Source organism: Juglans regia, chromosome 12 (assembly GCF_001411555.2).
Source record: "Juglans regia cultivar Chandler chromosome 12, Walnut 2.0, whole genome shotgun sequence".
In the NCBI taxonomy this organism is placed as follows: Eukaryota; Viridiplantae; Streptophyta; class Magnoliopsida; order Fagales; family Juglandaceae; genus Juglans; species Juglans regia.
In genome coordinates, this window is record NC_049912.1 from 19,799,643 (window position 1) to 19,825,670 (window position 26,028).

General features: G+C 37.3%; 1 protein-coding gene across 3 annotated transcripts in view; it reads left to right on the plus strand.

Moving 5' to 3' along the window:
• Positions 1-857: 857 nt before the first annotated feature.
• The window catches only part of LOC108994787 (bromodomain and WD repeat-containing protein 1-like), a 32,105-nt gene continuing 6,934 nt past the window's right edge, over positions 858-26,028 (plus strand). For 2 of the 3 annotated variants that reach the window (XM_018970138.2, XM_018970140.2), the window contains exons 1-17: positions 858-1,227; positions 1,402-1,515; positions 6,288-6,639; positions 6,931-7,085; positions 7,389-7,628; positions 11,020-11,129; positions 11,303-11,380; positions 11,510-11,616; positions 14,348-14,442; positions 14,528-14,643; positions 14,809-14,912; positions 14,992-15,069; positions 15,244-15,322; positions 15,531-15,699; positions 22,698-22,768; positions 23,361-23,441; positions 23,648-23,718. In XM_018970138.2, the coding sequence (XP_018825683.1) occupies positions 6,293-6,639; positions 6,931-7,085; positions 7,389-7,628; positions 11,020-11,129; positions 11,303-11,380; positions 11,510-11,616; positions 14,348-14,442; positions 14,528-14,643; positions 14,809-14,912; positions 14,992-15,069; positions 15,244-15,322; positions 15,531-15,699; positions 22,698-22,768; positions 23,361-23,441; positions 23,648-23,718 (1,901 nt within the window). In that variant the 5' untranslated portion in view covers positions 858-1,227; positions 1,402-1,515; positions 6,288-6,292. Of the gene's footprint in view, positions 1,228-1,401; positions 1,516-6,287; positions 6,640-6,930; positions 7,086-7,388; positions 7,629-11,019; positions 11,130-11,302; positions 11,381-11,509; positions 11,617-14,347; positions 14,443-14,527; positions 14,644-14,808; positions 14,913-14,991; positions 15,070-15,243; positions 15,323-15,530; positions 15,700-22,697; positions 22,769-23,360; positions 23,442-23,647; positions 23,719-26,028 lie in introns of those variants that run through there. The other variant, XM_018970142.2, reaches the window with a different exon arrangement.

Sequence of the window (26,028 nt, forward strand, 5' to 3'; positions counted from 1 at the left end):
GTTGGCAAGCGGTTAAGACTCATATCCCCAAGAGATGTACATTGGTTCAAATTACCAAGACACATTTTTATTTAAATCTAGATAACTGAATTGATACATTGAACAATAATAATAGTTCACATTAATTTTACTTTACATAAAATATTTTAATCATTTCTAAATTTAAAAACCAACATAATATACATAAGGCATTGAATACAAAGCATTTTGGCTTCACATTTTTCTTTAAAAGACAAAACTTACGCTACAGTAGCAATTGCTATGAAGTTTTTGTTAGAATCCAGCCCATCTTTTCCAGTTATATATAAATAACTTGGAAAATATCAATCAAAACTTGGTGTCAAACCAGGTTCTTCTACTAAAATTTTGGCACATTATTATTTTGAATTTTGCTACAAATTAGTGCATTAGCACACCCCTTAATAATGAGACCCATTACAATTTAAAAATAAAAAATAAAAAATACCAATAATTTTTTAACATTGTTGACGTAGAAAACTTTCACATTAGCAGTGTGTTAGATGTGTTAAAAATAAAGACTTCTAAATAGATTTTTTCTATTATTTTTACTATAAACTCACAAAAATACCAAACATACATCCACGATACAAATATTATTAAAACTTAAAAATAAGAACTACTACAAAATTGAGTCATTGGCCACTTCTTGATATGGTGGTGGTGGCCTGGGGCTAATGCACGTCGTCGTTTTACTTCGTGCAGTCTACGCACGTGACGTTAAGCTGCGTGCGGCGTGCGCACCGCCGGCAGATTATCGAAACTTTTTTCGTAGGGTCATTTATTTTTATTTATTTATTTAACTTTTTTTTTTCGTCCTCAAGCATCTTCACAGGAAGGGTCGCAGTGAAGGTTCAAAACGCTTCGTTTCCGCGTCGTCTCTGTTCGTTCTCTCTCTGCTTCTCTGTGGAGAGACCAGAAAGTCCGAAGAACAAAGCCTGACACACAGCGCTCCCTCCCAGAATCTAAAAAAAAAAACACAAATTCCTTATCTACGCGCGTGCTTTTCACTCTTCGTTCTCTTCTTCGATCCTGCATTCACCATTCTCGCAACTCTGCAACACCTCTCGACCACCCCTCCCCAACCAATTCACCATTATCCATCCCCCCACCCCGCCGGGGGGGCGCAAAAGAAACCAGAGTATAAGCCTCCCCCCAGAAACCAAGCTCTTCGTTTCGTCCGTCCCCCCGAAACCATCTCCATTGAAGGTAACCTGTTTCCGTAGTAGCGTTTGTTAAATCCATTAACGTTTTTATAAGTTTTGGGATATTTCAATAACGTTTGTGCTGCATGTGTTTGATTTATGTTGAATTTATTTGTCCAATAATATCGTATTAGGCCAAGATGCATACATAAAACTGACTTTAGGGTTTCTCTTCCAGTGCCACAGATAATGCATTATGAGTTCTTGGAGGTCAGAGTTGCAAAAGAGTAACAGAAAGTTTTGGGTTTTCCGGGATTGCCCAATTGGTTAAGTTGTGTGCCACATTCGAAAGGTCATTCTTCCTGATTCTCTTTTCTTCTTTTAATTTGTAAATTGTATAGATAGCAATGATTTTCTTAAACTTTTTACTTCTTTGAATGTACGCATATGTAGTGCATGCCGAAGATTGTATCACATAAAACTTTAAGAGATTTTGCAGCAATAAATTGTATAAATTCATGGAGTTGGAAATCAAAAGTCTTTCACTATTGAAATATAAAATGAGCTGTAGTTCATTTGAATTAGGAGAGATAAACTGGTCTGCAAATTTTTGATTGCTGCTTGGGCTTATTGACATTTATCGCCCCCACACTATTTTCTAATTGGTTTTGGATGCTGCTGAGATTTAGGACTTTGAACAATAAGCTCAAGATATACTTTCTTATTGATGGTAAGTCTTAGAGATTTTGGATTTTCTTTAGCTTGTTAATATAGTGTAATTTTTTTTTTTTTACCAGTAGATAAGATTTTCTTGATCATAAGGATAGGCAAGAGCCCAAGTGTATAGGCATATACAAGAGCAACGCCTACACGTGCTAGTTTAGTGACCTAGAATGAGTCTGTCCAGCCTCTATAGCTGTAAGGAGAGCTATGAATTGGTCCTCAAAGCCGTCACACAAGATCCCCACACAATGTTAGATCTCCTTTGCATTGTGTAAGACACAATCTGAGACCTGGATGTTGCTGTTGTTGCTTGGGTGTAGAGAAAACTTTGGAGTGGATTCTTCCCAGTATATCTCTTCACTGACCAAGGGACTTGTTTGCACTGCACCCAACTTGTCATAGATAGGACACAACACCTGCCAATACTCTCCCTCAGCCCCAACCAAGTCAAACACTACCATCGCAGTGTTTGAGATTTCCTTTTCCCCCCTTAATATACTCTTCACAAATCCCATCCTATGTTTGAACCTTGCCCATGCTTAGTATACCTTCTACTTCTAGGGACGACACTTTTTAGGGAGAAGCCAGCATGTTCTCGTTGATTTCGACAGCCTGAGTGATGATTTCTGTGTAAAAAACCAGCCCAGTGTCTATTGTTCTTGTTGTCAGTGCTGTCATTGCCACCTCATCGGCCTGGATACCTACCATCAACTCGCCTTCCTCAGTCAGTTGCATCTGTGTTGTCCCTATCCGGTGTAACGTTTGCTCCAATGGTTTCTTTTGCAACTCCAAAGGAGGACCCGATTTCAAAGATAGAGTGACCTAAGTGTTTGACCCGCCATCACCGGGTTGGATGGCCTGTTGGGTCATGTGCTTTCATCTTCCCTTTCTCGGCTCATGTTTTTCTTGTTTCTCCTGAGCCCACATTTGAGCCCATGGTCCAACCAGACTCATAACAGGCCACTTGTCTTTCCTGACCCAAACCCAGGCCCATTTCTTGGTTTATCCTATGTATTAAACCGAAGACCCTCTCCCTTAAGTCTATCAGTTCATCTTTGATGCTTTGTATATAAGTCTTCTATGCCCCACACCCCTTGAATAGAGAGCCACCATCCCTTCTTGCGTAAACTCTTTTGGCTTGTGGCACATCAGACCTCTTCTCTTTGCACTTCTCCCTAATGGTAACTTCTTTCTTCTTCGAAATGCCAATATTGCCCTCCATTCCTTGGGTCGGCAACCCTACTCTTCTCGGTATCTCCTCTGTCCTCCTGGCCTTCTTGCGTAAACTCTTCTGGCTTGCGGCGCATTGGACCTCGTCTCTCTGCACTTTTCCCTAACAGTAACTTCTTTCTCCTTCAAAATACCAATACTGCCCTCCATTCCCTGGTTTGGAAACCCTACTCTTCTTGGTATCTTCTCTATTCTCCCAATGTCGCCTTTAATGGCTGGAGCAAGGCATGAGACTACCTCTGCGTATGTCTTAGAGGTAACTGTGACTTTTTTGCATAGTTGCTGTTTGAGAGTTTCAAACCCCCAATATTTCTTCCCTCCAGTTTTACTCACACTGCCACACATCTCATGAAGCTCCATAGCCATCTTTCTCCAACCTTTACCTTCCACTTCTTTAGGGATGATGGTGAGACCGGTCCTTCCACCGCCTTTGTACTCAACTATGGTATGATATCTACCATATACAGTAGAGGACCTTTGTGCAATAAAAGCACTACTGCCTAGGCTGTGTGTTTTGATAAATTCCTTGTTTCCGTCTAATCGAGAGCATTTTTCTGGAGTCTACTCAACCCAAGTCACTGTTGGAATACCTAGTAATAGCTCTTTAGTCACCTTCCTTCCTCTCTCTATGATGTGTATTGAATGACTACCTTGAAATGAAATTTCAAATAACTTTGTCTCAATGAGGATTGCCTTTGAACATTCCATCCTTAAAGAGTTACACCTCCTAATAATGTTTGGAAAAAATGCTAAAAGTGGTGAAGATCACTAGAAATACTCATTGGAAATGAGTAGCAGAAGAGATGAGATAAAGTGTACGGAGAGAAAGTCCTCATGTAGCTCAAATTGGGTATATATAACTGAAGTTTGTGTAAAATTTAGAAGGTTGAATTACAAAAAACACTCTAACCTGACCCTAAGGCTTGGTTTGGTTTCACAAACCTTTCAAACCATCTCATCTCAACATCCAAACACCATTCAAATACAAATATTTTTCAATTTCAAATTTTCAAATTTTCAATTTTTTCATTTACTCATTACCTAATCATTACAACTTTTTTAAACTTTCAAACAAAACTCAAAAAACAGTTTAACTTTTTCAAATCCCAAACAAAAATAATATTAAAAAAATTATATTCTAACCCTCTTTTAACTTTATAATTTTTTTATTCAACTTTTTCTCTCTCCTTTCCCAAAACTCTATAAAAATCGTAACATAAACCAGTTCACTACTATTCACAGATTTTGGCATCTCATCTCACCCTATTTGTATAACCAAACAAGGCCTAAGTCATTTTTCTTTTGCTCAGTTGTCTCCAAAGTCAAATCTGGACATTGAATGGGAAGTTAAATTATTTTATCATCCCCATATTTATAATAAAAACAAAATAACTGTCCTTCACTAAAAAAAACTTTAAAAAAATTGGTAATCATGGCTCTCAGGGCCACCATGGAAGCTCATGGCCAGCTCTCATGGTGTGCCACTAATTTCTATCTTTCTTTTTATTTTTTATTTTTTTGTCTAAGGTTTTCTTTTACCTTCCATTTAATCCCAATTTTAGCCTTGGGGGCAACTCGGTACAAGAAGTTCAATTCTAGGGTTAGTTGTGAGTTGTTACGAGTCATAGTTTGATGGTGTATTGTGTAATACCTCGCATTGAATATAAAAGGTGGTGAATGGGATTTTACGTTGACTAAGAGGGAGAGAAGTTCTTTACCTTTATAATAATTCAAAGGGTCTCAAACTGTAACATGACCAAACTTTTGGAGTATAAGTCTAGATGTGACTTGGACTTTTCTTGGGTCGTTGCAATTTTTATAAGAACTAATCATAATCAGAAGTGTGAGACTTGAGCCACATCAATAATGAAATTGCCATTTAAGTGGGGAGATTTTGATAACCCATATTGAGTATAGAAGGGTGGTAAATGGGGTTTTACATTGCCTAGGAAGGATATATTCTTGTCCTTTATAATGATTCCGAGGAGTTGTAATTGTATTATTGACTAGTCCTTTTGTATTACAAGTCTAGATGTGGCTTGGGTTTTTTTTTTGGAGAATTACAAATGCATATGTAATGAGCCAAGGAAAACACTAGCCACATATGATAGAACCGCATAAATATTGGTCAATTTAAAACTTCCCTAAATCTTGGCAGATAGCACACATGTAATGCCCAATTTTTTTGTAGTAAGTAGTCAATCTAGAACTTAGCACTCACTACTACCTCACAACACCCACTCTATGTGGGTTATTTGTATTCCCAATGTGGGACTAAGGTTTTACGATACAAGACTATAGTAAATGTTTTTGAGGGATTTTTGTAATATATCTAAAGATTTTTGAATCTTACCAATGATCTTGAAGTGGTCATTTTAGCCTGTTTTGTTGGGGGGGGGTGTCATATTAGAGTTGTCTTTAATAATAATTCATTGTGCTTGTTTATGCTTGATTTGTCTAATGTATGGTGTCTAGCGATGCTAAAGCATTTTCACATAAAACAATTTATATGTAAAATATGTTACTTCTTTTATAGTGATATTTGCATTAATTCAATTGAATTTAGTAAAAAAATGATTAATGTTTATGAATTTTATATCCTTCAGACATTTGTCTATTGGTACAAGATTCTGTCATTTCTTCTAAACTTTGTTTATAAAACCTTCGAGTACTCTTCAAAAGGGGTGAGCATTTAATCACCAATGTAGTATCAAAATTTTCAGTAATCCCAAGAAAATGTTTAAAAACGAAAATACTCATTCAAAGAATAACCAAAAAAATTTGACCAAATCTAAAATAATCACAAATTTCTGGACATAATATGTTCTGAAAAATATAAGTCTCAAGGGGAGTGGGGAGAGAGAGGAGTGAGGAAGGCAGATATTAAGGTCCCGTTTGGATTCGAAACTCACCTTAACTCATTTCAACTCACCTCATCTCATCATTACAATTTTTCCAAATTCCCACACAAAATATAATAAACAATTCAACTTTTTCAAATCCCAAAATAATAATAATATTAAAAATAATATTCTAACAATATTTTATTCAACTCATCTAAAACCATCTCAACTCATCTCAACTCAGTTTATTACTCTATATGTTGTGACTTGTGACTGCATTCCATGGTTAAAAAGTGAATTCTTAATTAATTCCTTAGAGGTTTTACAGGGAATATGGCTCTTAGGAAGTATGTTCCTTCTGGTGATTCCCAGAAGGATCTGAAACCATTGAGATTTTCCAGAAAAGCACATGAGAATACTCAACCAGCGGATCTGGAAACAAGTCATACAATGGAGGATGATGTGGATATTGATCTCAGAGAAGTTTATTTTCTTATTATGCATTTTCTTTCAGCTGGGCCATGTCATAGAACTTATGGACAGTTTTGGAATGAACTTCTTGAACATCAACTCTTACCTAGAAGATATCATGCTTGGTATTCAAGGAATGGGACACATAGTGGGGATGAGAATGATGATGGCTTGTCATTTCCATTAAATTACACCATGTTAGAGGAGAGGTATGCATTGTGCTTATTACTCTCCTGTACAATCAGTATACTTTTGCCAAGTCTTATCAGTATTAGCTAAGTTATGGAGTAGCTATTAATATATTCATTGTTATGCATAATGTGTAATTGTTAGTTGTGTTCAATATTATGACATTCAGGTTTCCATGTATATCCTATTACAACATTAATAATCCTGCTTATGTAATAATTAGAGGACAAAGATCAACCAGATCACTTTTTTGTTATATCTTTCCTATAAATATTCTGATTAAATTCATGTTGTAATTTATACTTGTTTAGGTATCCTCACATTGGAAAGGATCACTTGGTAAAGCTTTTGAAGCACTTGTTATTAACTGCAGCTCCTACATCATGTGACATCAGTGGTAGAAATGCTCCAAATGCAGCTGATGTACCTACTCTTCTTGGGATGGGTTCATTTTCACTTCTAAGCTGTAGGTGACTTTCATTTAAGCTTAATGCACTTTATAAAGTGGTGTATCATACTTATAACAATTGAAGTTGGGATTTATTTATTTATTGACCAGTGAAATATGCAAGTATTTTATGGTTTCAATTAGAAATTTAGAAGTCACTATCTTATTTTAGATTTCTACGAGTTATTAATGTGACCCAAAATTTCGGCTGTTCTGTTGTCTTTTGTTTTTGGAAGAAATTCTGCCGCCACATCTGCACCCGTTTTTTTTGTTAATGGTAGTTTGTCCATTATATTTTATTCTGAACTTATCCTGTTTCAGATGATAGGAATGACAAAAATAATGATATCAAGTGCCCTGCTGGTTACATGCGTTGGCCTCATATGAAAGCGGATCAGGTTCGTGGGCTAAGTTTGAGGGAAATAGGGGGTGGTTTCACCAGACATTGTCGTGCACCATCTATTCGTGCGGCAAGTTATGCCATAGCAAAACCATCTACAATGGTACAAAAGATGCAAAATATCAAGAGGCTAAGGGGACACCGGAATTCCGTATATTGTGGTATATCATCTTTGTTATAATTTAGGTCTTTCTATATTTAGATTGTATAACAGAGAATTAGGCTAACTATAAATAGACTTAATGTGTATAGACAGACACTTAACGTGTTACAGAGAAATCGGCAGAAACTAGGGCTAAAATTACGCTGAAATATCTAGCAAACGTTGTAACTCTTTTCTATAAATAATGAAAGAAACCTAATGGAAGAGGTATTCAGACCAACTTGACATGGTATCAAAGCCCCCTACTCAGATTTCAGTCTCTGTATTCTTAATCTTTGGTGTGCGATTTCCATTGCTATTTGTGAGTTGGGCACTTCAATTTCTGGCAAATTTTCTTACGGCAATGGCTTCTTCTTGTGGCCTTGTGTGGTGATTTCGCCACTTTCTGAATTGATTGGTGCCGATCGGCACTTTCTGAGTTGCTTGTGGAGATTCTTGGCACTTTCTGAGTTGCTTTCTCAGAAAAGTGTTTTCTCATTCTGAGTTGTTTTCTCATTCTGAGTTGTTTTCTCATTCTTGGCACTTTCTACGCTGAAATTCTGAGTTGTTTCTGCGTTGCTCTCTAGGTTGCATTTTGGTTGCTTCTCTGAGGTTGCATTTCAGCGTAATTTTAGCCCTTAATTTCTGCCGATTTCTCTGTAACACGTTACGTGTCTATACACGTTAAGTGTCTTTAGAAATTCAGATTGTATAGCAGAGAATTAGGCTAAATATAAATAGACTTAACGTGTATAGACACGTAACATGTTATAGAGAAATCGGCAGAAACTAGGGGCTAAAATTACGCTGAAATATCTAGCAAACGTTGTAACTCTTTTCTATAAATAATGAAAGAAACCTAATGGAAGAGGTATTCAAACCAAATTGACAATCTTATTTTAGACTTAAATTCAAAATTTAGATCGATTTGGAAGATGATCCTTGTATATTATAGACTGATTAACAACCGAAAGTATTTAGAGAAACTGAACAGTGTATCAAGAGGGAAGCATAATCATAATTATGATTCCAGAGTTGGTAATTATAGTCAAAGTAGAGATGAGGGGAGGGCGAAGACAGTTTCTTTATGAAGCCAAAATTACTATTTTGGAATGTCAGCGGCCTGAACAATGCTGACAGGCAGCTTAGACTTAAAGTTTTTTTACGATAATTGAAGGTAGATATCATTACTTGCTAGAGACTAAGCTGGAACTATATTTAAAAAGATGTGTTCGAAGTTTATGGGGATGCCAACAAGTTGATTGGTGTTACTTGTCCTCTAGAGGGGCCTTTGGTGGAGTCATGCTCATGTGGGATCAAAGGGTGGTGGAGAAAGTGCATGTGTGGAGGAAGATACGGTGGCTTGTTCTTTGAGGAATGTTGAATATCATTTTCATTGGGCATTTGCAAGAGTCTAGGGGCCCAACTATGATCGCAAAAGTATATTTCCATGGGAGGAAGGAGCTGGCTGGTTTGAGTAGTTGGTGGTATATGTCGTGGTGTATTGGAGATTAAGGCCATGTTTGTTTTCAGAAAACATCTCATCTCATCTAATCATTACAATTTTTTCAACTTTCAATACAAAATAAAATAAACAATTCAACTTTTTCAAATCCCAAAACAAAAATAATATTAAAAAATATATTCTAATAATACTTTATTTAACTTTTTAACTTTAATCTCAACTTATCTCAACTCGTCTTATCTCATCTGCGAAAACAAACGAGCCTTAGTTTTTTAGTGAAAGATCAAGTGATGCTCATCTATGTTCCATGATGGAGACTCTCTCTTATTTTATTTTTGAGCAAGGACTTCTTGACATTCCTTTGTTAGTGGATCTTTTACATGGTCTGACAGTCAAGATATCCATCTTGGTCTGGAATTGATGGATTCCTTATTTTCCCAAAATGAGGGGCATTATTCCTGTTTTCCCATTGTGGAATAATGGGGGGCGCATTATCAATAAAATTATTCAGATATGAGTCGAAAGAGGTTGCACTGAATTTGCTCTGATCACTTCCCCCTTCTTCTAGATTGTGGAGACATTGACGGTGGTGTGACTTCTTCAGTCGGGTTGGTTTTGGCTTGGGTCCTGCCAAGATGAATTGTGGAAACATAAGCTCCATTCTCCTCACACTTTAAGAGGAAGGATAACTACTTGCAAAAAAAGAAAAAAGAACTTTTTTTTTTTTTTTTATAAGTAAGAAGAAATTTATCCAAAAAAAAGAAGAAATTTATTATAACTAGGCAAAGCCCAAGTATACAGATAGTAGTATACAAGAGAAATATACCTAATTACAGCGTACTAGCAAAGAAAGAAGCATACAAGTCATTAAGATTAGCCCCCTCTAATACAATGGCCTTAGCCCAAAGTACCCCAAAAGAATGTTCTCTATTTTCAAAGCAACGTCCATTCCTCTCGTTCCATATACACCACATGAGACATAAAGGCACCATCTTCCAAACCTCTGCTACTTGACGATTTCCCTGTACTCCACTCCAACGAGCCAAGAGATCCACCAGCCTCTTCGGCATCACCTACACAATATCCAGCCTTACAAATATATCATCCCAAAGAGCCTTCGCCACGTCACAATGTAGAAGAAGATGGTCTGTTGATTCCCCATTCCTTTTGCACATAAATCACCAATCCATTATGAAAATACCGCGCTTCCTTAGCTTGTCTATGGTCAGAATTTTTCCATGAGAGGCCAACCAACGAAAAAAAGCAACTTTTAGAGGCACTCTGCTTTTCCAAATATGCTCCAAGGGAAAACAACAGAAGATTGAGAGGTCAAAGCATTATAAAAGGACCTTGCTGAGAAGTTCTTTTTTCTGGGATGAATCCACAACAGTTTGTCCTCTACACCATGCTCCAAAGTCAATGCGTACAGGGTGCTGTATAAGTCAGAAATATCTCCCAGTTCCCAATCTTGAACTGCTCTGATAAATGGCACATTCCACTGCAGCAGGCTATTTGAAATGTCCGTATGATCAGCAACTGAAGCTTCCTTATACAATGCTATTTGAAAAGAGAAGGAAAAGCCTCCTTGAGAGCAATCTGACCGCCCAGAAATCACACCAAAATCTGACCCTAGTGCCTCGACTCACCATAAATCTGAAATTGCAAAAGAAATCCTCCCAGCCCTTCCTAATAAATTTCCAGACACCCACACCAAATGAACCACACACTTCATTAGATATCCAGCTACCCCAAGTCTTCTGTCTACTTTTAAAGAAAGGATAACATTAATCAAGTAAACTTACTTTTTATTGGCCTAGGCTTATTTCTACTTTCTGTTGAATGATCACCACTATGTATAGGTCAATGAATTTTTAATACCTTTTTTATAAGGGAACGCATGCATGTATTTCTTTTGGTGATGTTTACCTTTACATGATTCCTGCAGCAATTTTTGATCGCTCTGGGAGATATGTTGTTACTGGCTCAGATGATCGCCTTGTAAAAATCTGGTCGATGGAAACAGCTTATTGTTTGGCCAGCTGCCGTGGGCATGAAGTGAGTATGGATGGTCAATAAGACAACAGACTCTTTTGCATCGATTGATTTTTTTATATGCAAAACCAAAATAGAACAAAGGGGTTTATTTGTTACATAAAGTACTCACCTAAGTTTTTAATATGATTTTGTAATGCCTTGCGATATGTAACGTATTCTTTTGTGCCCATAAGGGTGACATCACGGACTTGGCCATGAGTTCCAACAATGCTTTGGTGGCATCCTCTTCAAATGATTGTACCATTCGAGTTGTAAGTTTTTCTCATTTGTAGATAAACTGGTTCTTTTCCCTCTTCCCCCTCTTGCTTTTGGATGCTTAATGATTATTTCGCTATTTGCCTGCTCTGTTTTTTATTTTTATTTTTTTTATTTTTTTACAGTGGCGTTTGCCAGATGGGTTTCCCATCTCGGTTCTGAAGGGACATTCTGGAGCTGTTACTGCTATTGCATTTAGCCCGAAGCCTAGCTCAGTTTATCACCTTCTATCGTAAGGCAGATTTCATTTGTGTGTGTGCCACTGTTAGTTTTTTGTGGTCTCATGTATGACTTTGTTCACAACAGTTCTCTTTGTTTTAAAATCTTGATTATATATTGTTGTAGATCTTCATTTTTGTTTTGCAAATTTGATTATTGACTACATTGACAATTTAGACCAGTAGGGGATTCACACTGAAGGAGTAAATTTTTTTTTTTTGATGAAGTAAAAATATTATATATATATCAAAAGGAATAACCAAATACACTGAATGTATACAAGAGGACACCTTGCCCATAATAGAAAACCCCTAATAACCCAAAAAGCCCGTAAAAAACAACCCAAAATACACCAAGCCTGACCCCAACCCTTTGCTTCCCGTAAAACTAAAACTCTACCCAAAAAACCCCACCCCAACCCCTTGTTTCCCGTTTTCACAATGCCCTCCCTTTAGACTTCCCTCTAGTTGAGCTACCACCCTTAGCGTCGTAGTTGATTGCCGAAAAAAGACATTGTAACTCCCTGTTTTTCTTGAAACTTGATTTGGTTTCAAGTGCGCGGCTTGCTTCGATCGCAGTAATTAGTTCTTTAAATTATTCTTCACATCCTCCATGTGAAATTCTCACGAACTGCTGAATCTCGTTAACTTTAGGCATAATCCAATCCGCTACTGAAGGAGTAAAAATGACTTAGATCTAATCTGTTAGCTTGGTTTTGGATGGCTTCTTGGACTCTTCTTCAGCACACGCTAAAGCATAGCAGTTACAATGTGAAATGTTATAGCTGTTGTTATTGGGTGCTATAAACCGATTCCCTTTTTTTGGAGTTGATATAGAAGCCCTAAAAGTGGTTTTCAATCCCTTGCACAATACAGAATCAGCTAAATCCTATTAGCTATCTTTGTATAATTTTCCTGGATCACTCCCACCATTTTCCAGTTATTTTTATTTTTAAAAAGGGGCTATTGTTTGGTGCAATAGTAAAGTGCTGAAGGGTAGATGTAATGCCCGGGCCCCACATTGGATGGGTCAATTATAATTGAATTATATGAGAAAAATCCCACATCAATTCCAAGGAGCTTCAATCATAACTTTCTCTAATCCTTTTAGAGTATAAGTGCATATGTGGCTAGCACTTCATTGGTCATTTCCAGTGTTGGTGAAAGCATTAGGTGTACTTAAAACCCAAATGTTACCTACACCTTAGGTGCAAAGTGCAATCGCGCGTCTGATTGAAGTAAAGTACACATTTTTAAAAGTTCGGTGCATTTACAAAAGCATCCCCAAAATACAATAACAAAAGGTTTGAAAAACAAGTTTTTTATTATTATTTTTTTTTTGCTGAATAAAAAGGTTAAGAAGGGCCAATCGGAGGTGGTTTATCTACTTGGGTGTAACCATAATAGCATCCTACCCGTTGGAAACCAGATAGGAGGGGCCTAGATGGCGGGAAGCAGGTGCTCCCTTAACTTAGATTAGAGTCATAGCTTAAACCCTAGGGCCTAACCCCACTAGGGAATTCAATGAATCTTTCGACGGCCACTACTAATAGTTATAACTGATGGATTGCGAATCCAGGATCTAGTACATGCCAAACCACTTGGGAGTAACCCATGAACCATTGAGCCACCATCCATAGTGGTGGCTTGAAAAGCAAGATGGTAATATATGTTTAACTTATTAGCTCAATTTATTAGAGTAGTATACAATGTGACTATCAAGTAATCATCTAATTACATATCATGTCAACATAGATTATTCTATAATTCTCTTCGACTTGGTAAAATATACACATCTATGATGATATTTGATAGCCATTATCAAGATTCAAATCAAAGTACATGGTTGAATCAAAATATTCTGAAAAGGCCATGGCGGAAAAAGCTCTCAACATGTTGGTATTGACTTCTATGCTAAGTTGCTAACATAAGCAATCAAATACTATTCCATCTAGAAAGCCAACTTGGACAATTATGTTGGTTTCAAAGCATATGCATCACATATGTCAATATGTGGCGCCATGGTACGTAAATGATCTTTAATATTAACTAAATACTTAATAATATTTGTTTTCATCATTTTTTGGGTCTTGAAGTGATTTTTATATAATTTTTTAAAATTTCTTTTTGTGCTTTAAGTTAAAAAAATAGCAAAAAAGCACTTTTGTAAATGTACTTAGCTTTTGGTAAGCAAAACACTTCAACATTGGCACTTTGCGCTTAAGCACGCTATAATAAATGTTGGTAATTACAAATGATATCAGAGTCAACCTAGTAATACTAGGTATTCATGAATCATGGGAAACTAGTGTGTCAAGGATTTAAAATTTTGGGTGGTGGGGAGATTGTATGTCCCGAATCCCACCTAGGTTGGATTTTTTTTATTTGATAAGTAATAAATACTTTTCTTGATCATTGGTATAGAGATGCCTAAGCATGATTAACAACCAATACAAGAAAATCATGAATACTTGTTCTATTAAAATCTATTACAAACAACCATTTACATAAAGTGTTAAAGAAGAGTGCCAAGTCCTACATTTGTTTTTTATTTATATAGGTGGAACTAAGCTTTGTAACTTTGATTTTAAAGAGATTCAATTATAAATTTAATTAGTTATGGAGAGTTTTACTGTTAACCATTCATTTGTTATGAAGGAAAGAATTTTTGCTTTGTATTTTTTCTGTTTTAATTTTTTTTTTTTAATGTAATTCAACAAGATTGTGTATCATTTTCATCTGCAGGTCGTCTGATGATGGAACATGTAGGATATGGGATGCTAGGTATTCCCAGTTGAGTCCAAGGATATATGTTCCAAGGCCTTCAGATTCTGCAGCTGGTTAGTTGGTTTTTTACCGCCCTTCTGATTGATTGACTGATTCATCGAGCTAAATAGGTAAATCTGAACTTCTGATTGGCTGCAGGAAAAAACAATGGTCCATCCTCAAGTATTGTTCGACAGAGACATCAAATTTTTTGTTGTGCATTTAATGCTAATGGAACTGTCTTTGTCACTGGTAGCTCTGACACACTTGCGAGGGTAGGTCAAATTTATCTTTTCTGAGTTACCCTGTATTATTTGTCCCTTTTCCTCTTTCTTTAGTCAATGTTCAGCCCAACTTTTAGTTTTCCACTGCATTAGTTCACAGAGTGAAGTCCAGCTAAAGATATAAAAGTTTCTATTTAAAGAATGATATGCTTGCAGGTGTGGAATGCTTGTAAACCCAATGTGGATGATTCAGACCAACCAAATCATGAGATAGATGTGTTATCAGGCCATGAGAATGACGTCAATTACATACAATTTAGGTTAGTTTGGCCTGGTATGTTGCCAGTATTATTGACCAACTTCGGCATATTGATAATATGTTACTCCATATCTTTGCAGTGGATGTGCTGTAGCATCCAGGTTATCTATGTCTGAGACCTCAAAGGAAGATGATATTCCAAAATTTAGGAACTTCTGGTGTGTTTCTTTGTTTCTCTGTTTTCTTTGCTCATTAGGGATGGGGGCAGGGAGTTAAAAGTAGCATGTTATCTGGCCTATACTTCTTTCTTATTCTCTCCCTTCAGCTGCCTTTTTAAACATTTCATGTTAGGGATATCTAAAAGATACTTACCTTATCTGTATTGTTTCCAGGTTCACTCACGACAACATAGTTACCTGTTCTCGTGATGGCAGTGCAATTATTTGGATTCCCAGATCGCATAGATCACATGTAAGCTCTGGTCAATTATGGCTTCTGACTTTATAGGTCTTGTAGCCTTTCTCTCATTTTTTGCTCCTGAAGAACTTTTGTTCTAAGGTAACCAGTGCCATAATTGATTTCTCAACTATGAAGTTAAATTTGGCCTTTTCATTTTGGGTAAAAGATTACCTCATGTTTTTGTTAGATAGAAAATTGTATTTCTATTATTTTGTTGCAGGGCAAAGCTGGTCGATGGACAAAAGCTTACCATCTCAAAGTTCCACCTCCGCCAGTGCCACCTCAACCTCCACGAGGGGGTCCTCGTCAAATAATGCTTCCAACTCCTCGTGGTGTTAATATGATTGTTTGGAGCCTAGACAATCGATTTGTCCTTGCTGCTATCATGGGTAACTTGCTCACTGATTTTTCTAATGTATTTCTTTTAATGTTCTGGCTTTATCCTTTCCACTATATTGGCAAATGGGCTCCCTTCTGTTTTTGTTTTTTTCAAATAGGCTATAAGTTCTTTTTTATGAGCGCATAGATGGTGACCTAATTACACAAGAAGCATACATGGATGCTAAAAATTCATGTATGCTCAATCCGTTAAAGTCTATAGATGTGGTCCAAAGGAAAAGAGTGTGGATAAATAAATTCTTGAGCTCCTTCATTGTCTGCTCACAATCCTCAAAGGTTCTATCATTTATTTCATTCCAAATAGGATAAATGAGGGAAATAGGGACCATCTTTCACATTGCTGCAATTTGTAGGTTGCCACCCAGTCGTCTCCAAGAATAAAAAAATGTATGTGATTCTTTTAGGCTTGACCCAAGCCAATCCAACCCAACTAAAAAAAACTTACTCCATAATGCGCTTGCAATATCACAATGAAGTAGAAAATGATCAATAGACTCCTTGCTTCTCTCACACGTGAAACACCAGTTGATAATGACTATACATCTCTTCCTTAAATGATATCTAGGCAAAACACGCTGCTTTCAATAAAACCTTTGTTTCGCCAAATGCTCTTACATGATATATTTCATTATAGAAAGAACGAAGCTTGAACACCCCTCTCTTGGATGGGCCCAACAAATCTTGTCTTCACCTCCTTTTCTCAATCTAGTGGAATATAACAAATTAAAGAATTCACTGAAGACATCCATCTCCTAAATGTCCCCCTTCTGCTTAAATGTGGTATATTAATATCTGGATGGAGTGTAATGCCCATAATTTTAAGATTGTGAGAGGACGGTGATGACACAAAACGGAGGAGGGCGATCCGGTGGGTGACATCCTTGCCAACATTGTGGTGGTGATGGCAATAGTGATAACCAAGGAAATTGTACCTGTCTTGGAGCGAGAAAATGTAGACGAAATCGACACAAATGATGCGACCTCACTTGTGACTCCTTAGAGTGGGTCAAAACGTCTATTAAAGGTGGGCTTCAGCTCCAAGAAGGCTTCTAATGAAGCCGGGGACTGCGAAATGGTCACTGTAGGGATTGAGACTTCCATGGGTGCTTTGTACGATTCTGATGGGGCTGGGAGGGAGCACTGGCAAGTTTCAAGTTCTGAGCTGGTGAAGGAAGATGTTCCATTATTACTCCAGTCGAGATCCATGGGTAGCAATGGAGAATTCTGGGAGACACCTACCCTTTTGAACTCTTTACACCCGAATGATACCCAAGCTTCGGAATGGGTCCTCCACAAGTTAAGGAGATTCAACTTTGTGTTGGGCTTGTATGTAATGGTTTCGAAGACCAATTGCTTTACTTGCATCTGTAGAGGCTGGACAAAGACATGCTAGCCTAGATGGTGAGCTCAACGAAGCTAAGAAAAAAGCTAGGGATTTAAAATGGCTTAACTGGACAATTAATGATGGGGCAAGAGGCGGAGTACGAACCGTGGGAGAGTGATGGGCAGGGCAATGGAGGTTGTACCATGAAGCCAAAAATCATTTCATGGAATGTAATGGGGCTGAATGAGAAGTGCCTCTCAATCAGAAATCAACTCCACAAGTGGCGAGGCGATATTATATGTTTACAAGAAACAAAATTGGAGTTTATCCCTTTAAGCATAATTAGGAGTTTATGGGCATGTAATCAGGTGGGTTGGCACTATTTACCCTCCAATAGAGCCTCAGGGGGCATTCTAGTGATGTGGGACAAACAGGTGGTGGACAAAGTAGAGGATGGCATGGAAGATTTCACGGTGGGCTTGCTTGTTTAAGAATATTGAGGGTGGTTTCCAATGGGCTGTTGTAGGTGTTTATGGTCCTAACATAGATCATGCAAGTAGACTATTATGGGATGAGTTGGCCGGGTTTTATAGTATCTGGGATATGCCTTGGTGTATTGGTGGCGACTTCAATGTCACTCGTTTCCCGATTGAAAGATTGGGTGGTTCCAACTACAATTCAGCAATGGTAGACTTTTCTAACTTCATTTCTGACCAAGATCTATTAGATATTCCTTTTGCAGGTGGTTCCTTCACTTGGTCAAGCAACCGTGAACATCCTTCTTGGTTGTGGGTTGATAGATTCTTGGTCTCTTCTGATTGGGAAACCCATTTTCCTAATCTTATTCACAAGCCTCTTTCCCAACTATGTTTAGACCACTTTCCCATCCTTCTTGACTGTGGAGGAATACACAGTGGTCCAAGGTACTTCAAATTTGAGAACATGTGACTGAAATCATAGGCTTTATTGACTGAGTCAACTAGTTGTGGACTTCCTATCAATTCCAAGGAAATCCAAGTTATATTTTGGCATGCAAATTGAAGGCACTGGAAAAAGATTTGGAGAGCTGGAATGAACAGGTGTTTGGCAATGTGGAAGGCCAGAAGAATTCACTCTTGGAGGAGCTTAAGGGATTGGAGAATATAGTGGAGGAAAGGGAATTGATAGAATTGGAAAGGGTTTGCAAAACTTAAGTGTCTGTAGAACTTGAGCAGGTTTCTCTCTTAGAAGAGATATCTTAGATAAAAATTGAGAGCCCTATGGTTGAAGGAGGGGAATGAATGTACCAAGTTCTTTCATCGGGTGGCTAACTACATAGGAGGAACAAAGCCATAGAGACATTGTTGGTAGATGGGGTGACTATATCGGAACAATTTTCTTGGCGACTGAGATTAGATGGACTTACCTTAGAGCGTTATGGGTCGATGTATTCAAACGGGTAGAGCTAGCCTGGGTTATGCCTGCAACAGTGGTCGAACTTCTGGCATGTTGGTCAAATATAGGCAGTGTTCCACAAATCTCAGCTGTGTGAAAGATGATTTCTATTTGTATTCTATGGTGCATTTGGTAGGAGTGAAATGACAGGGTGTTCGAAGACGGCGTTGATTGGAGGAGATTAGATGACTGTTTGTTAGAACTCTGTTTCTTTGGGCTAAAGCTATAGATTTCAATGGCCTAGATTTTCTTAATTTTATTTCTTCTTCTTAAATAGGTGTTATCTCTTGTATACCCCCTATGTACCTAGGCTAAGCCCTATTCTTATTAATATAATATAATCGTTTACCTAGCAAAAGAAAGAAAGAAAGAAGGATGGCTTTACCATGGCGTTCTTTCATGCTTGTTGGGAAGTGATCAAGGGTGATATCATGGGGTCTTTCAAAAATTCCATGAAAATGGAAGGTTCAAAAAAAGCTTCAATGCAACCTTTATTGCTCTCATTCCAAAAAATTGTGTGTGGTTGAGGTTAAAGATTATTGCCCTATTAGCTTGGTCAGTGAGATGTACAAAATCATCTCAAAAGTTTTGACGGATAGGTTAAGCATGGTGGTGGAGAAAGTAATATCAAAGCCCCAAAATGCCTTAGTAAAGGGGAGGGTAATACTCGATGCGGTGCTTATTGTCAATGAATGCTTGGATAGTATACTCAAGTCGGGAGACTTGGGGCTTCTTTGCAAACTAGATATGGAAAATGCCTATGATCGAGTCAGTTGGAGCTTCTTACTCTATATGCTTGAGAGATACGGCTTTGGGGGTGAAATGGTGCTCATGGATCTAACATTGCATCTCTGAAGCAAGCTTCTCTATCTTGATTAATAGCACACCATGAGGTTTCTCTCAAAGCTCATGGGGATTGAGACAAGGTGATCCCCTATCTCCATTATTTGTTTTCATAATGGAAGCATTTAGCAAAATGATCTCCGGCGTTGTGGAGGGTGGTTTTTTTTCGGCTTCTCAGTGGGGGAGGCAAATATTGACTCTCTTAATATATCTCATCTCTTATTCGCTAATGATACCTTGATATTTGAAGGCCAGCCATGAACACATCCTTGCATTGTAGGCTCTTCTTTTGTGCTTCAAAGTCGTTTTTGGATTAAGGGTGAACTTGGGAAAATCAAACGTAGTTCCAGTGGGGCAAGTGCATAATGTGAATAGTATGGCTTCCATCTTGGAATGTAAGATATCTCATTTACCAATGAAATATCATGGCCTTCCATTGGCTCAATACAAATCGATCTTTATTTGGGATGATGCCCTAGAAAAATGGAGCGGAAAGTTGCTAGTTGAAAGCGGATGTACTTATCCAAAAGTGGTAGTCACACGTATTAAAAGTATGCTCTCGAACTTACACCTATTTCCTCTTATTATTTTCATTTCCATCAAAGGTGGCTTACCATATGGAGAAAATTCAGTAAGATTTCGGGGGGCCGGGGGGAATTTCATCTGGTGGCCACCGTTTGTTCCCTAATTTCAAGAGGTCTGGGTATCCGAAATTTGCAGCTTTTTAATAAGGCTTAGTTGGGCAAAATGGCTATGGAGATATCCCAAAAAGCAGGGAGCCTTGTGGAGAACACTCAAAGTATTGGTAGAGCATGGGGAGGTTGGTGCTTGAACGAGGTGAGTGGACCATATTGGGTTTGGGGGGGGGGGGGCTTTGGAAGCACATTAGAAGAATTAGAAGAGGATAGACTACATTTTTTAGTTATACCCGTTTTGAGGTGGGTGATGGGTCTCGAATCAAATTCTGGCATGTCATATGGTGTGGTGAAAGGGCACTCAAGGAAGCTTGTCTAGACTTATATGGTATAGAAGAGAGAATGATGGAAGCCTCAATTGCGGACCTCCTACACCAACCTAATGGCACTCCCCAATGGAATGTCAACTTTTTTAGAGCTGCTCAAGATTGGCAAGTCTATGCAATCTCTGAATTTTATAATCTAGTCTATTCTGTTCCTATAAGGGGGGGAGGTGAAGACAAGCTTTTTTGGTGCCCCTTGGCAAATGGGAAGTTCATAGTCCGTTCCTTCTATCAATCCATCTATAAGCAAAATGCAAATCCACTCCCATGGAAGAGTATTTGTAAGACAAAGGCTCTCTTAAAGGCAACCTTGTTTGTACGGACAGCTTCCTTGAGGAAGATTCTCACTATTGACAACCTAATGAAGCAATAGATCATAGTCTTGGATTGGTATTTGTGTAAAATGAGTGGGGAATCTGTTGATTATCTACTAATACATTGTGAAATTGCCACAACATTATGGAATGACATTTTTGCTAGGGTGGGTGTAACGCCCCAATGGAAGGCCTAAACCACATGACCTATACTCCAAAAGGACTAGTCAATGATACAACTAGAGCCCCATTGGAACCTTATAAAGAGTAAAGAGCAAGAACTTTTCCTTCTCAAGCAATGTGAGATTTCATTCACTACTTAGCCTTATCCTTATCATATGGGGTATCATAATGTCCCTCTCTTAAATTCCTGATGTCCTCATCAGGCCTGTCTGTTGTAGGTGGCATGACTCAAGTCCCACATTTCTGGTTGGGATAGACTCTGATACCATTTGTAACGCTCAAATAGAAGGCTCAAACCACATGACCTATACTCCAAAATAACTAGTTAATGATAAAATTGGAGCTCCATTGGAACCTTATAAAGGCAAAGAGCAAGAACTTTTCCTTTCCAAGCAATATGAAATCTCATTCACCACCTACTTTTATCCTTATCATATAAGGTATCACAATGGGTGTAGTTTGAGTGATGCCAAGAAGGGTGGTCGACCACTTAGCTTCATAGAGAGGCCTCCAAAGCACTTCTCAGATTGCCACAATTTGGAAGATGGTTCCGATCTGCCTATGGTGGTGTGATTGGTGTCTTTGGAGGAAGAGGTACGAGAGAAGTTTTGAAGATCATGAGTAGTCAATGGATGAACTTAGAACTTTTTTAATACTTTGTTCCATTGGTCAATTGCAACTGATTTAAATGGCATGAACATTCATGAATTTCTTGTATCACTAGAGCACCACTCCTAGGCATTGCTCTTGTATATGACCTGTGTAGTTGGGCTTTTGCCTATCCTTATGATCAATAAAATCTTATTTAGCGATAAAAAAAAGATTTAGAAGCCACCATGCTTAAGACCTTTTACAATTGGATGGTTGCTTACAATAGTCCCCGACTCCTTGCTTTGTTACTTTCCTAAATCTATAAATTCCTTTGTCTTCTCCCTAGTTGGGTACTCTCATGTAGACTTCCTGTGTACTTGTGTTGTGCCCCTTTGCAGTTTTAAGTGAAATTGACTTGCTTCAATGGGTGACTGCTGTTAGCATTAACTAACAATGAGTGAATTGAAAATAGATTTCTTAATGAGTTATATATTTCAGGAAAAGGGTGCATGATAGTGTTAGTTGTGACCTTCAGTTCTAGACTTTTTGGGCTACAAAGCTAGAGGGATGTCATTATTAACATGATCATGAACTTTAAGGAGAATGGGAATATAATGTACACTGGTCATTGAGTTCATGATAATAGTCATACAGGACTAGATTTATGTATCATATCCATTCACAGGGTTAGCAGGTTTACCTGCTTGACCTGTGAAGTGATGGCTATTGCAGTCTTATTTTAGAAAATTCTTAGTTCAGAATATGATGTGGGAATTAGCACAAAATGTTGAAGGATTTTCAATTTCCTTTCAAAAGGGGGTAGTCTAGTTCGTGGCTTGTTTTCTCTGAGCACCACCTTGAGGATTAGATTCTTAGCTGATGAACCTGACATTCTTGGTATTGGAGGAGTCAGATGGTGGGTGATAGATGCCGAATAGCTTTTTTCTTATTCTCTGTTTGGATTCCTTTTATCATAAATGTGAGGCCTTATTGGTCTGGCTTCTTTGCTTCTGAAATAATTGGAAGTCACCATTTTCAACTCAGATTATTTCCAATATTTAATTGTAACTCTTTTTTTCTTCTTTGTAGCTTGAGATGAAGCATTTTTTGTATTACATTTTTAGTCTCATATGCATGTCTGCAAATGTAAAATTCTCAAGCCTTTTTGTTTGATTACCTTGTAAAATAAAATAGGAGTAAGCAGCAATATACTCTCGGTTGCTTTTTTGTGGAGGCATAGGTTGTGATTTTTAACCACATAATATTTATTTTGTGATGCAGATTGCAGAATATGTGTTTGGAATGCTGCTGATGGCAGCTTAGTACATTCTTTGACGGGTCATACTGAATCTGTAAGTGGGTTAATCTTTTGGTAGTGAAGCTGTTCCCATATTTCTTGTTATTGTATCTTGCATACAGATAGAGGAAGTGATCATTTTTATGCCTTTTTTCCTTGTCCGCAAGTCAAGAGGACTTAACATGTTGAATACTCATTTACTTGATATTGTTGTATATATGAGGATTGAGTGCCTTGTGTGCTGCCCCTTTGCCTAGTTTTTAATACTCACAAATGTTTATTAGATTCTCCTTTTGCATCATGTTTAATAATACCAATGTGACGGGAAGTGTAAGAACATACAATTGAGATACAGCACTCTCTGTTAGCCTAATCTCTTTAGAGTAACTGGCTGATTGGTATGCTATAGACATGTTTGCCAACCTGATAAGGTCCACTTGTGCCTGGCACAATTCCACTTGTGCCTGGCACAATTTGCATAGCCTTCCAAAGTGGGGGCATATTATAATCTGATGCTCTTTCAAACCAACAAACTTCGTATTGCTGTCACTGGTCCCCAACATGTTTTGATGGCTTGCGCCGCTGCCGTCCACTCTGAGGATGCATCAAGTTATAAATTCTGATTGTGACAACTTTGCTTTTGATAGACATATGTTTTGGATGTTCATCCCTTCAATCCACGGATAGCTATGAGCGCTGGTTATGATGGAAAAACCATTGTGTGGGATGTAAGTTTTTATTTTCTTTGATCGCTTATAAAATAAAGGTTTCCATTTTCTCTATTCTCCTTGAGGTTTTTACTCCTCTTGTATGCGTCTTGTGTACTTGAGCTTTGCCTAGATTCTTATCACTAAAATTCTTGCTTATAAAACAAATCTCCTTGAGGTTTTTACACCTTTTTATGTTTGCTGATTGATCCTTTTATCTTGTTCAGATATGGGAAGGCACGCCTATATGGATATATGATATTTCACGTTTCAAGCTGGTAGATGGGAAGTTTTCACAGTAAGTAATGATAAAAAGAACTACTAGAAGTCGATCTACTCCTGTTACACACTTCCATTCAGTTTAGGCCCTCTTCAAATCATTTTTTTAGGGATTCAATTCATTTTACCATGCACTTTCCCTCTGCAAAAGTGCTCATACTTTGTATTATTTTCTGACATTTGTAGTTGAATGGGTCCAGTCTTTACTCTTGCTCTAGATTCTTCTCTGATATGGACTAACAAATATTGATTCTCGTTTGCATTAGGATCAATTATCAATTGGCGTTTCTTATAAATCTAAAGCTTTGACATACATACCGCCTACTAATAAATATCATCTCCCTTCTAGTGAGGTTTTCTGCTAAGCAAATGTGCTCTTAAGGTTTCCTATGATGGTTTCTGAACCTGTATTTGGCTCATCTCTCCCTACTTATTTGTTTTGAACTATAATATCCGTACTTTTTGTCGAAGTATTGATGGTCTATTGGTTGTAAAGCTGGAAATTTTTTCTGAAATATTATGGTATGTTTCTTTTTTTCTAATTTTAAGCAAGTCCTAGCTATGAGAAGAAGTGGGGTTTGGCATAAAGGCAAGAAAACCAAAGATGTGGGGTTGCTCTAGGCACTGTGATTCTGTGAACAGAAGAAGCCCATGGCTGAGGTTGAATCTCGTCAGAGGAAGGTATTGGAGTTATTGTTACACCTTGAGAGAGATTCAAGCCACATATGAGCTTATGCTCACAAAAAGACTAGTCAATGGTACAATTGGAGCCCCATTGAAATTATTATAAAGAGCAAGAATTTCTTCCTCTCAAGCAATGTGAAATCCCATAAACTACCTACACTCATCAGACAATATGTGGGTATCACAATCTCTTTCCCTTAAATTCCCAATGTCTTCGTTGGGCCATTCCATCATAGGTGGCACTGTTCAAGTCTCCTATTTCTAGTTGGAATAGGCTCTTATACTATTTGTAATGCCCCAAAAGATGCCCAAGCCATATCTGGGTCTATACTATAAAAGAACTTGTCAATGGTACAATTAGAGCCACGTTGGAATCATTATAAAGAGCAAGAACTTCCCTCTCATTAGCAATGTGGGGTCTCGTACATCATCTACATTCATCAATTAGTATGGGTATTGCAATTATACAAGCTGGAATTTAAAAAGATTACAAGTGCTGGAATTAAATTAGGGTAATGTTAATTGAAAAAAGAAAATAGAGAGACCTATTAAAAAAATTGTAAAAAAAGATAGAGAAAGAAGTAGAGCTGTTAGAAGAAAATTGGTGTCAAAGATAGGATAATTTTTTTTTTTTTTTTATAAGTTAAGATAGGATGAAACTAAAAATAAGTCTTAGGCCTCGTTTGGTTACACATATGAAATGAGATGAGAAATATGTGAATAATAGTGAGATAATTTGTGAATGGTAGTGAAATGGTTTGAGTTATGATTTTTGGGATTTTGGGAAATGAGAGAGAAAAAATTGAATAAAAAAATTATAAAGTTAAAAGAGGGCTAGAATATAATTTTTTAATATAATTGTTGTTTTGGGATTTGAAAAAGTTGAATTGTTTTTTGTGTTTTGTTTGGAAGTTTGGAAAAGTGGTAATGATTAGGTAATGATTAAATGAAAAAGTTGAAAATTTGAAATTGAAACATGTTTGTGTTTGAATGGTGTTTGGATGTTGAGATGAAATGGTTTGAAAGGTTTGTGAAACCAAACCAGGCTTTAAGCTTCACTTTTTCTGAGCTTCTTGTTGCTCGCAAGAAATTACTCTTCCGTTTTTTTTTTTTTTGGTTGAATGAAGATTTATTTTCTCATAAAATCTATGGAGATCTCTTCTTTAGATACTTGATAACTGTGTACATTTGTTTAACATGCACTTAACTACTTATCCAAAAAAAGCATGAACTAAACTAAACTTAGCCCTAATCCCTACCAAGTTTAAGTTTGGTAGACTAAACTCTACTCAACTCCCATAATTTCTTTTAATATGAATTTTGAAAAACTGTTCTTGGAATTGCTGTGATCTGATAGCAAATACAGCCCTATAGAGGGCAAAACGACAACAAATCTTCTTGCCAGCCCAATTACATTTGTTTAACATGAAATTAACTACTTATCGAAAAAAAAGCATGAACTAAACTAAACTTAGCCCTAATCCCTACCAAGTTTAAGTTTGGTAGACTAAACACTACTCAACTCCAAAAATTTCTTTTAATATGAATTTTGAAAATTTGTTCTTGTAATTGTGTGTGATCTACTTATTAAAAAAAAAATTGTGTGATCTGATAGCAAATACAGCCCTAGAGAGGGCGAAATGAC